At 37.2% G+C, this 13,419-nt stretch overlaps 1 protein-coding gene across 2 annotated transcripts; it reads right to left on the minus strand.

Moving 5' to 3' along the window:
• Positions 1-3,049: 3,049 nt before the first annotated feature.
• Positions 3,050-6,324, minus strand: mibp2 (muscle-specific beta 1 integrin binding protein 2). 2 transcript variants are annotated; one of them, XM_037757303.1, is made up of 8 exons: positions 6,066-6,324; positions 4,634-4,724; positions 4,362-4,410; positions 3,957-4,146; positions 3,790-3,861; positions 3,570-3,676; positions 3,389-3,484; positions 3,050-3,307 (listed from the first exon to the last, which is right to left on the minus strand). In XM_037757303.1, exons 1-7 carry the CDS (start codon positions 6,089-6,091, stop codon positions 3,399-3,401), a joined length of 621 nt encoding a protein of 206 aa, XP_037613231.1. In that variant the 5' UTR covers positions 6,092-6,324; the 3' UTR covers positions 3,050-3,307; positions 3,389-3,398. The 2 variants fall into 2 exon arrangements, with proteins under 2 accessions (XP_037613231.1, XP_037613238.1); XM_037757310.1 differs by lacking the exons at positions 4,362-4,410; positions 6,066-6,324 and having other exon boundaries at positions 4,634-4,730.
• Positions 6,325-13,419: the final 7,095 nt, after the last annotated feature.

Raw genomic sequence — 13,419 nt, forward strand, 5'->3', positions numbered from 1 at the left:
GCAAAACTATTAGCATGAAAATATACTTAAAGGACCAGTATGTAACATCTAAGTGTGTAACATTTTTTGTAACATTTGTGTAACATTCAGTTCATTCAGTTTGAATCAGGTGGTTCAGTGTATTAAATTAGGTTTTATATTAAAAGGAACAGTGTGTAACAATTAGGGGGAATATAATATTAATAAGCATGTTTTCTTTGGTGTATAATCACCTGAAAATAGGAATTGTTGTGTTTTCGTTACCTTACAATGAGCCATTTATATCTACATAGGATGCGGGTCCTTTTCACGGAGCCGGCCGGCATGTTTCTACAGTAGCCCAGAACGGACAAAACAGTGTGTTAACTTTTCCTGCTTGGGCCGGAGTCGATAACGTTAATCGCTCCGGAGTTAACCCCCGTCACTCCACTCAGCCGCTGGGACACAAGACACAAACTGCAACTTCCACTGAATATTCACTTGATATTCTCAGAGCTAAACTAACTCTGTCTTCTGCTCCACTAGCTCACTTGTTCACTCACAGACATTCGCCGCCGTTCCCTTTCTCTTGCTTCCCATGAACACACACACTCTACGCACTGACTCTGCTATTCTCCAAATGATCTACGCTACTCTTACAACGACTGGCTCTAAAGCGGGTCATTCGCGTTTTCACGTCGGCCACTGTAGTTCTTCTACACGCTTGGCACACGGGAGATGCTAGATGCCGCCAGATATTACGCGCTGTACCTTTAAAGTACCAAAAGTAAAAGTACTCATTATGCAGAATGGCCCATTTCAGAATAATATTACATTACTAGATTATAATTATTGATGCATTAATGTGTTCATCACTTACAGCTGGTAGAAGTGGAGCTAATTTGTATTACTTTATATATTGCTGGGTAACCTTTAATAATTATATAAAAATGTATTAGTTGATTTCAAATGTGTATTTATAATTTAAATCTGCAAAGTGACTAGTATCTAAAGCTGTCATATTAATGTAGTGGAGTAAAAAGTACAATATTCATCTCTGAGATGGAGTAGAAGTATTATGTAGCTTAAAATGGAAAAACTCAAGTAAAATACAAGTACTGCAAAATTGCACTTCAGTACTTGAGTAAACCTATATTTAATTACGTTCCACCACTGGTTTTAGAGCCGATGAATGAATATATATTGTATGAAGACTCTGATTAAACAATCACAACAATTTCAGGCCACACCGGAGGAACTAGAAGTTCATGGCAGGTATGTTGTAATGTACCAGAGAGGAAATGGGTGGAGTAAATACTGAGAAGTTATGTGAGGCCATAAAAATCCATAAATATTACAATGAAACCTCAAATATAAACTGTAACTAAATTACTCAAAAGTGCGTGAAAAAACATGCCTTTTAAGACAGATGTTCAGTGTGAGTGTGTGTGTGTGTGTGTGTGTGTGTGTCCGTTCTGTTGCTGCAGAGACACTGATGTGTCAACATTCATGCAGTCTGTCTGGAACTAGAGAAACCCATAAGAGCTGCTTTGTGCTTTGTGAATCATAGAACACATGCTATTTTTGTCAGACCTCCATTTGTCCCGCATGCAGCAGTGTAATATCAACATCTGAGGATTGTTTTATTCCAGGATGACACAGCAGTCGAAAAACAGTGACTGTTAAATGGAAACAGATTTAAGGCAATAGATCTAAAAAATATCATATAGTTTGTTGGATTTTTTTAAATGCTAAAACCAATATATAACATAGTAAAACTGATTATACACACAACAGCAAGAGCCCTCATGCAGAACTAGAAAGAGGGGAAAAAAAACAACTTCTTGTATGTAGGTCAAGAGGTTCTTTTTCTGACCTACTTCCATACATGTCTATAGTAAGATTACATAACGTATGCTTTTACAGTAGAGTGAGGAAACGCCCGCGTGAAAGCAATTTCCTTCCCCCAGAGAGGGGCCTGACACACCCATGACTTCTGTGCAAGTTTCATTTAGATATCATCATCTGTATTCTTCAACTACAGGGAAATAAATGCTGTATAGACACACATGCACAACACTAATGCATGGGCCTAATGCATTATTATGGTATTGCATAATTGCACTATAAAGATTCACGCTATTTCAGTTTAAAAACGTCTCTACTCATGCAGGCAAAGATGAAAATTTGTCTTTAGCTATTCGTTACATTAGCTATTGTGTATGCACAAAACCATAGGAATACCCAGATAAATCTATCTATTTGTGCCTGCAGTAATAACACATTCAGCAGTGTTTGCAACCAAGGCTACTGCAGCTTTATGGAGAATCTGACAAAATGGTTGAGTTTATTTATTGGAGGAAAGAATCTTTCAAAATAAACGTCTTTGCATATGAAACCGCTGCTCTAAAGACATTCACTCAATAAAAAAAACAAAAAAGATTGGTGTGTGGGCGAAATCCACATTTTTTCCCACTTTGCTCCAAGTGATGGTCTGCTTGCATCCAGTGATGCTACTTTCCTTTCCAGAAATTCAGGACAGCATGGCCGTGTTTACAGCAACCAGGTACACCAGGCTTTTAATATATAATGTGTTTGTGGATTAGTAAAACTCCCTGTTATCACATACATTATATACTGCATGTGCTTAACACCTTGGTCCACTATCATGCCTGTATTTACCTACATATAGGACATTATGTAATCCACTGATCTGCATTATTACTATGTAACAAAAAGGAAAGGCACCTTCAAAGTAGGTTATTCTGAAGGAAACACTTCCAGGGAAACTGCACAAGTGTGTCTGAATTTAGATAAGGGTTGCGCTCTAGACCTGAGGTCCCGAGGTGTCAACCTCGTGATTCCACTTATCACTCACACCAACTGTTGCCTGGTAGCGAGATAGTGAAAGCAGTCCTCTCGCTGTGCTTAACTTAGCAGCTACCCGGGGCTGCAAGTGTTGAAAAGGGGAACTATATTTGAAAACCACCATTTGCAATGTTGGACTTCATATGTGCAGAGACTCTTCATAGTCGCTTCCCTCTGTGTAAAAGCTTGTCATTCGCCTTAAAATAATCATCAGAGCACAAAGTTTACTGGAGGATCATTTATTGACATAAGTGCAACCATCCTCTGAACAAATCCATCGACTCTCTGTGGAGTGTGGGCTGTAACAAAGCAATAAATATGGTAAGATATAAAAACATGCCAGCATTTGATGCCATCAGTTATTAACATTTACAAAAATCGTAGCAGTCAGCTAAATGAGCTGCCAGGTAGAAACTTAAGGCAAGGCGGTGTTGTGCTTGCAGGCTGAGTACATGGCTCCAATTTAGCCGATCGTTATGACCTGAAACACAGAAAAAACAATCAGAAACTCACATTCGGATACAAACATTTTTGTGACAGGACAGTCGGAGGATTTATTTACCTTTGTTTTGTTAAAGAGATATCTGGATGTTATTCAGGATGTCCCCGTAGACGAAGTTGAACAGTTGTTCCTTCGACTTGGTTCCATCTAGCTGCACTGTAATAGCAAAAATACACATTTAAAAATCAATAAGAGAAATCTTTTCAATATGAAAAACAATACAAAAAATGCACACACTTACACACGTCACCATCTGATCCCTCCATGATGTTCTTGTGTTTCAAATACATGGGCCAGACGTGGCCATCGAACAGGCCGGGGGGGTCTGGCACCGTGTAGTTCCTAGAGCTGCAGAGAAAGAGAGAGAGAGAGACGCAACACCAATTACATATGGTAATAAAAACAGCAGTCTAGACTATAAACACCAGTTAAGAAGAGTGTCTGAACACTGGATCACTTACCACCTCCTCTTTTTGCATTCTTCGTATGGGATGGAAATAAAGTAACGTTGGTTCAGCACGTCGATCAAAGGTCTGCAAGGGAAGGGACAAATTAATGTCTAACTGGTGCCATTTATTTTACGGTGAGAAATTGTAACACAAATGTAATGAGCACATGTTCTTCTTACTCAAAGGTGTAAAGCAGAAAGCCTTCCACAATAAGGATGTGAGTCTCCTCCTCCTCCTTACGGGTAGACTTTGGGACGATCTCAGTGTCCAGGGTGTTATTGACGCCGTGAGACTTCTCAAACTTCACTGGGTTGTCCAGCCATGCGTAGATGGTACTCATCATGGCGTCCATGTCCAGAGCAGTAAGAACTGAAGAGCAAAGCAGGGGGAGGAAGGATGAAAGGGAAAAAGGAGAAGCGTATGGCAAATTGCAAAAAAGGCACGTTAGAAACACATGTACAGTGTTCAAGTTTGTCTATATTGCATGCAGGTTTCAAATGAAACGTTTACAGCAGCAGCAAACATACCAACACACAAACATAAACACACACACTCAAACCCTTTCATTAAAAACCCAGGCTTACCATCGTACTGCTTAAAGCCATCTTCGCCAACTTCAATCTGATCTTGGGGCTGAAACATACATGGATAAGATGTACCCAGGTACATTCCACTAGAGCTACACTCTGTCTGCTATATGGAAGCTCTGACAGTGTTTTTTACACACTAGGTCAAACTGTATCTAGTAACACAGGCAGTAAAGTGTTAACACCCCACCAACTTCCTACTCAGAGCAATCCCTTTGGTTAACTAGATACACAATTCAAAAACAGGAGTGTGTGTGTATGAGGCTCACCTTGAAGAAGTCATCCTGGTGTACCACACAACAGTTGGGCAGGTTCTTGATCAGTCGGTTGGTGAGGGTGGTTTTCCCTCCATTGGTTACGCTGAATGGAACAAAGCAATAAAAAGACAATGAATGGTGGACAATACAACCCATATAACAGGTTGTAAAGGTGAGAGATTAATGATTAAACCATCACAAACATATATTGGATCCGGCACATCCCATTTGATAGTGCAGTTATACATTAATAAACATTTACCAGGTGTTAATGGTGAAAAAAAAATGGTTTTGTTATGGGAATCAGTGAAAATCATGGCTTAATCACATACAACATAATGCTTGTTAAATATATGAGATTAGCTATGACTTTCATAACAAAACAACCATTTTTTAACCATCATAAGAGCAGTTTTTTTTACACCATAACACAAAATGTACACATTTTAATGTATTTTAGGCATTAATATTTGTTCACATGTATAAAAAAGGGTGGGTCAACTGGACATGTGTTCAGGTTTGCTCATCTCTTGTTTAATGCTAGTAGAATAGAATAGAATAGAAAGCTTTATTGTCATTGTATTAAATACAACGAGATTCACAGTTTGCCACTTCTGGTCAGCTTTAAAACAAATACTTGACAAGACTAAACGAGGCAGATAAAACATATAACAGGTAAAACACACACACACAGTTATATAAAGCAAATGAAACAGGTAAAGTAGATGTAATAAATACATATAAACAGAAGTGTTACACTAGAAGTATAACATATTAAAATAGATGTAATGTAAACAGAGGTAAAAAAGCTAGTAACCCTTAGCTTTGTTTATTAACCTGTAACTACCACAGAGGACTGTAATGTGTCTACAGGAACTGTAAAATTAACAATGACATATTTGGTTATTAAACAGCAGTACAACAAAAAAGGGAGCAACATTTAATTGCTGTCTTGTAATTGTTTTTCCCCATGTTGTCCATGTATCTGTTTTTATGTTTTTTATTTTTTTTTCCCACTCACAATGTTGTTTGAAGAAGTCTTTATAGATATTTAAATCAATATCCTCCTCACTAACACTAACCATACACTTCCATGCAACACACACACACTCATCTTTTTTTATATATTTACTGTATTGTTATTATATATATATATCTTGTCCTAATTGTTTGTTATCACTATTATGTAGTCATATTATTTCTTTATATTGATCTTTTCTCTAGGTGGAGGCTTCAGATAATCCCAGTGGGGTTTTTGCCTCTTCCTGCACTGTATATTATTATTTTTTTTTGTTATGTTGTATAGTCTTAAATTGTACAAAACAAATGAACAATTAAGCGGATGTCATGACTGCCCTCTCTCCACGTGTGCCTGGCTTTAAGGCCTAGCAGCTTTAGCTTAGCTTAGCTTCATTCATCCTCCAGAGAGGAGCGGAACACTCACCCTCCGATGCCGATGATGTACTTCATGTTGTCGGGTGTTTCAGAGCTGGTTTCAGGGTCGCTGAGAGATCAAAACGTCAGTAAACCGGTTCACAGTGATCACAGTGATCAAACGGGAAGAAAGCTTATAAAAGAGAAGGTTACAGGAAACGTCAACTACTTGATTCCTCCATGGTACTTTGAGTTGAGTGAGAGAGCAGAGACGAGGTGTCACCGGGACGCGGTCTTCACCGAGAGAGGACCGACAGCTCACTGATGCTTCTACACATACTGAGGAAAGAGGACCTGATTGGCTATTTAAACACATCGAGAACCAGCAACAGCCAATCAGGAGCGAGTGTCACCGCAGGCCCCGCCCCCTTCCTCCTCTACGCCCACTCCACACATTCTGACCATAAACCAATGATGTCATCTGAATGGTTAATGCAAGAAAAAGACAAATAACAGTACAACTAGTACAAGTAAGCAGTGGTGGAAGAAGTAACCAGACCTCCAACTAAAGTAAAAATAGTAATAATGCTGTAATACCACAGTGAATAAATACTCAAATACTACAGAAATACTATTTATATCCATATGTACCGTATACTGTGTGTACTGCACTATTTTGCACTATTTTAAGTATTTTACTAGTATTAGTACTATATTAGTATCATTATTTTTAACTTTCAAGATGTTTAAAATGTTCCTGTATTTTGTTGTTAATTCTACTACTCTACGAGCCTCTACAATTGCCCCTCGGGGACAAATAAAGTGAATTGAATTGAATTGAATTGAATTGAATACTCTGTTACAAGTAAAATTCCTGTAAAATTAAAGTATTAGCATCAAATTATACCTTAAAGTATAGACTACTCATGTTGCAAAATGATTCATTTCAGAAAAACATGTTTTATATTATTGGATTATAATTATTGATATATTAATGTGTTCATCACTTTAATGTTGCAGCTGGTAAAGGTGGAGCTGATTTTAATAATTCTATATCTTGCTGGGTAGTTTAATCTATAATAATAATAATAATAATACATCATAATTTATTAGTTGAATTCTGCAAATATTGCAAAATTGAACTGCTGAGACAGATTATTGTCCGTAGTCCTCACCAGCCGATTAGACTGTTGTCAGGCTATAAAATAGGTGTTAACAGTCGCTATAAGCACCATAGATGTGAGTCAGTAGGGGCCTACTACAACCAATAGTATCATCAATCATCCATTCACTGAAATAAGTTATAAAAGAACATGACAATGACCTCTAGCGACTGTAGTAAGTTGTAGTTTTGTTGCCTAAATCTAGAAGCCTTTTTGTTTGTGTACAAAACGTAATGTTTCATGCAGTTTTACAACATGTTAGAACGTGTTGCTTTAATGGCCTGATAAAAGTCGAATCGAGTATAAAATCACCACAAAGAAGGAAACAATGTGAAAATAATAATAAAAAATAATTCATATTAAAAAATACACATTAGTGAAACAGAGAAAGTTGCAAAAAACATAAAAGAGAGTGTTTTTAAAAAAAAAAATGTTTACAGTTCATTGTTTGTAGCATTATGTAATCTATAGGAAGACTGGGCCTCTTTCGTGGCTGCTGGGACCTTAACAGACACATGTTAATAGGGCAGCTTTGCATTGTGGGTATGGTGCAGATAACATGTCAGTGTTTGCCCTTTTATTAATTTTCCAGGTAGCCTAGTTGCACTCAGTAGTGTTATCAGCTACACACGTAACAACAACGCACACCAACAGATAAGGCTGCCAGTGCTGCCACAGAAAACAGTTCATATTGAATCAGAGACCAAACCAAAGGATAACATCTCCCGACACTCACATTGCTGTGGTGTTTATTTCACCAGCCTGCAGCTGACCTCTCTCTGTTTTGTTTAGAAACTTCCCAACCATCCCCATGACACAGTTTCCTGAGGTTGCACCAAAAATATTACTTGTGTTGGGGTTTACACCCTCGACAACCTCAGCTATGAAGAGGAAGTCGCCAAGTGAAGTGGAATTCAGTTCAGTTTGGGAGATTTCTATTCATAGTTTTACTCTTCATTCTGCCAATTTAGAGGGAGATTTTCTTGGATTTCTTGAAGTTCACAACAATATACGACACAAAAGCTTTTATATTCATGGATTAAAACTGGTATAATAATATTAAACTGAGATAAATAACTAAAAATAAATTGATGTCAGCTAGGTTCACAAGCCAGATGAACATTTTCCACTAGACTAATTTTCCAGCCGTCTCATTTGACTACTACGTGATTCAATGTGACTGAGAGATTTTTGGTACTGAAAGCGCAACAACGAGTCAAGCCTAATCACGTTTTTCATGCAATTACTAAATTTGGAAGAGAAGACCTTTGTGAATCCTAATTTTTGTTCATGCCTGTGATCTGATGATTTATTTTACACATATTGTATTGTCTGCTTTGCACTCACAACTCTATTACCTCATTTCCAATCTAATACAATATTTCAGAGATTCGATGTGTCCTTTAAGTTTGAATTAAGTAGTTTTAGTTAGCTCGTTTGTAGCTTAACCGTGTCTAATGGTGCCAATAGCTAGATAAATAATATCAAAGGAGTTTTAATGTATTATTCAGCAGCTGTATAATTGGTGAGAGATACAATCAACTTTTGTATCAAGTAAAATACGCAATACGTTTTTGATGCACTAACCAATGGTGGAAGAAGTACACAGATCCTTTACTCTGGTAAATTACTCACAGACTACTTCAACAGTAATGAAAATAGTTTGATCCCTGAACAGATACAGGTGTCTGCTAACAATTTATCAAGTTTTTTAGAGCCAAACCCAAACGTGAAAAGCACAAATATGTTAAATATACAAGGAGTGCATTTTCCTAACATTCAGCCTCCCCGGGATGGTTGGGACGCCATGTTCTGTGATAAAAATATATAATTTAAATTGAAAAATAATTGCAGTCTAAATTTGAAGACCTTATATTTATAACGTCACACATTGCTTTGAGGAAAAGAAAATATTTGTAAAATTATCATATATATATGAATTAACATTCACAGTGGGTCTTATTCAATTAGGAAAAGCCTTTGTCTTGTTTTTGTCTGCTTCTTGTTGATTTGTAACAAGGTAAGAGCTATAAATACTGCCCCAACCATCCCAGGGCCAGAAAGTAAGTTTTCCAACAATATGTTTTTGTTTGTGGTATCACTGAAAAATGTATGGTAGAACAAAAATAACAAAAGAGCCACAAATTTACTTAGATGATGTATATTTCAAAAACTGTGAATGGCGTGAGGAAGGTCTCCACTTTGAGGTTGAACGTGAGGAGGGTGTGGCTGAGTATGAGCACGTTGAGCGGCATAGTTGCTTTCTAACTTGCTAAAAAGGCTCCATCCCTACTGTCCTCCTGTACCAACCGACCCCGCTCTCCCCTATAGCAATACTACAATGTAAAAATACACAATTCCAAGTCATATACTGTATTATTGTATTATTATTATTACTGATTGATCCCCGTGGATGCTGTATTTCAGTGATGGAGTTCATTTTAATTACTTTATAGACTGCTGGGTATTTTGATCTGCAACAATTTATGATATTTTATAACCTGTTCAAGTGTTTTGTATGTAAAATGTCCATCTGAAAAGTAACTAGCAACTATAGCTATCAGATAAATACAGTACATTAATTCTCCCTGAAATATAGTGGAGTATAGAAGTATAAAATGACATAAAATAGCAAGTATAACTATAAAATAGCATGAAATGGAAATACATACATGGTACCATTGGCCCTAACATGCCAGAACAAGATGAATACCTAAACTCAGAATATAAAAATCAACACCATGCTATTGTTATAGTAGTAATAAAAAGACAATGAATAATGAATGTTTTCTGAAAGATGGAGCTAAAAATGCTTTACATCTTCTAAAACTTAAACCTCAACATTTATTTTGTGTCTGTTATTTGATCAAATTTTTATTACATTCTTTTATTTTGTTCCATTTTTGTTAGATTTAGTGGCATTTAAACACATCTCTATGTAGTTGTAAAATGACGCACGCATTCTGCTTTTCCATTTGAACTTATTTTCCCTGCGGTAACTCGCAGTGAGTTTAATAAATTAGTGTGTCCACTCACACAAATATTGTGTCACGCACTGTCAGTCATGGGTGTGGAGGTCAGAGCAGGAAAATGTTGCGTTAACTTTTCACACTTCCTTACTGGTAATGCAGATGTTTAGTCTGTCTATACGGTCATCTTGTGTAATCTACTCTATCTAAATAGCCCATTATGACCCTGACAAGAAGACCTGAGATGCTGAACCAGCTGCACAGCAAATATTACACCGCCCCACATATGAATGTCTCATAAACCTGCGAGATACTGCGAGGTCTGTGAACATACTTCTGTGACTGTACACTTTGTTCTCCTCTCTCCCCTCTCCCTCCCCTCTCCCTGATGACCGTCACATTTCACCTCACATATTTGTCAGCAGTCACATTTGTGTCATCCTGCATTCTTCACATTTAATCTGATTGTATTTCCATAAATGCCAGATTTTCTGCATGACTGCAGTTTGTTGACGGTGAATTCGTGGAAATCTACGAAATCTATTGTCCAATCTGGCCGTGTGATACAGTTGGTGGATCACGTTATATTAAGGCATGCATAAGTGCTTATTAGGGTGTAAAACCTGGAGTTTCTCTAAAGGTTGTGTATTTGGGATAAGACTGAGAGAGTTAATACAGTTGAATAGCTACTGTACATTTTGTTCTGCTGGTATTGTTGACTCAAACCACCCAATCATGTGACTGCCATCTGCTGGCTGCATGTGAGAGGTTTTGGTCCTGTATGTCTCTCTGTCAGGTCTCACACACACAAATATGCACTCACACTGTTTTATTGTATGTTTCTTTCTGTCTTGAGCTTGAATTCTCATCAAAACATAATAACAAACTTTAAGGAAACTCCTATATATTGTTATCAGCAGTGGGGAGAGGACTCAGAAACAGACAAACACAAGGGCTGGGCAAAATCCTTGCCGTCTGGAAAACAGTTCAAAAGGTCACAAGGTCACAAAATCAAGGCTTGAAAAAGTGGCTTGAGAGTTCGGCAAAAACACAAGACTAATCTGGCAAAGGTTTGAGGAAGACTGGGGCTTAAATGAGAATCCTGAAATGGCTTGAAGGCGCCGGTGATTGTTTGCAGGTGATCAATCAGGCAGGTAGCAGCACCAGAAAGACCAATGCGTTCTCATCCCAACTCGTCATATACTGACGCTTTCAGTATAGACCCCTCAGCGGCACTCTTTTCGGTCAGAGTAAACACATGCTTACTCTGTGTAGGTTTAAGAAAAAACAACATGGTTGGGCTTAAAAAAATGCCCCTGAACGTTGTGAACACGAGACATGAACGAACAGCTGATTGTAACATGACGCACGGGACACAAACAGCGATCTCCTGGATGAAAGCCTTGTGTTAGTTGTAATAGTTCTCAACAGGAATAATACAAAAAGAGAATATTGTGTTAAATCTGTTCACATTTAATTTAATTTCAGCCTTGCTTTCACCATCTGTAGTTACATTTGCTTATATATTTCTTTGGCATTTATAATTAGTATTTTCATTCACATTTGTACATCTCAGAGTTTCCTTTGGTTTATATTTCTCCTTTTTGCATCAAAGTGGGTGCTGTTTTCATTCCCCTGTGCTTCATCCATGTTCCCTATTATTGTGCTGTTATACAGATCATTTTCAGCAGTGAAGTAGAAGAGGAAGACATCAAGACAAAGGAGAAAGTCTTTAAGGCGTTAAAGAGAGTGGGTTTAAGATCCAAAAATGTAAAGAACAGCTGAGTTTAAGATGTGGTGTAGGTTTACTGATGGGGAAAGTACAGGAATTATTAAATAATGAAGCTTTTCCCTCTTTGAGACACTCCCAGTAGAGATAGACCGTTTCTTTTATCACATGCAATAACAAAGGACAGCATGTGAGTGGAATGACAGTAAAGAAAGTACTTGGAAACTGCTCAAAATACTTGGAAACGTAAGCATCCTAGGAAGTGATTGGTCATTTTTCTAGAAAAACAAAACACCATACAAAGATGCATAAAACACAAATAATATCCACACAAAGGAAAAATATTGAAGGCACAACATGCATTTGCAAGTGTAATTGCTTTTCCATTTTCTGAAGTAAAAATGTAGCTTCTGTAAAAAAGAGTTATGATCAATGATTTAAAAAATATCAATGAGAGCCAAATCCAAAACAATTGAAAACTGTGTCTGCTTCTTCAGTTTCTGGTGAAATCAGATTGAGAGGTTAGAGTGTATATTAACAGTTCCTGTGGATCCACTCAGTGGAAGTACTGGATGTACTCTTGGCTCTGAAACGGGTGAAAGAGGAAACAAACTGGAAATGTTTCATTCTGCTCTGCCTCAGTTTGGTTCTCAAGAGGCAAAGATCCTTTAACTGCAGTAGTAAAGACATTGTATTAAAAAGACTTGCAGGTGCCCTCCACTATTTCAATAATATATTTGTCCCTGTTGGACTGAAGGGAAATGAGGATGAATAGAATATGTTTTAAAAACCAAGTAAATTCAACGTTTAGAAACATTATTATCTACGAAACAGGGGGTCATTTTCAACACAATAAGACTTGGCCATTCTAATTTACACAATACATCTGATAGAGCAGGAAAGCATCAAACAGGTCTAAGTGCACATGTTTACAACATATGGAAGAGGAAGAATTCTGGGAAGGCTGGAGTTTTCATCTTTTATTATAAATACAAACAGTAGGCCTATATATGGCTGAAGTATTGGCAATATTACTGGCATCTAGTAGTTTGCCTGCACTTTCAATCGGTAGTAGAAATAATCATGGAGACAAGATATTGTGTTGGAAATCCTTAACTTATTGTACAGACTGAGGTTTTCAGTATTTGCTTCCTCTGGGTTCTTTCCCAGTAGCCTAACTGAATCACAGTCAACATATAGTACAAGTTTCATTAGGTCAGATTAAACTCTTACAAAATGTCATATACAAAAGGTTTGGCAAGAATACTGGGACATTAATGACACAGAAAGGTGCCTGTTTGAAATATACACATATTGGTGGAGGAGGAAACAGGAAACTGAGGATAGGACACAGAGCTCAATCAAACACCTCATGATATAGGTAAATAAAAACAAAACTTTTACTACTGGAATGTAGCCTACTGCTTTATGTTGAAAAGTGAAGGGAACTAGTATCTGCACCAAAGGAAGACAAAAAATATTATATATATATATATATATATATATAATATTTTGGTGGTGGACGAATGAGGAAAAAGTACCAAGCAATAATAGATTTTAACA

Source organism: Sebastes umbrosus, chromosome 2 (assembly GCF_015220745.1).
Source record: "Sebastes umbrosus isolate fSebUmb1 chromosome 2, fSebUmb1.pri, whole genome shotgun sequence".
Lineage (NCBI taxonomy): Eukaryota > Metazoa > Chordata > Actinopteri > Perciformes > Sebastidae > Sebastes > Sebastes umbrosus.

Coding starts and splice junctions, on each gene's coding strand:
- mibp2 (XM_037757303.1), bottom strand. CDS start 6,091: ATGAAGTACATCATCGGCATCGGAGG. Junction 4,147..4,361: donor TGGCTTTAAGCAGTACGATG/GTAAGCCTGGGT, acceptor TTTGCTCTTCAG/TTCTTACTGCTCTGGACATG. Junction 3,677..3,789: donor GAATGCAAAAAGAGGAGGTG/GTAAGTGATCCA, acceptor CTTTCTCTGCAG/CTCTAGGAACTACACGGTGC.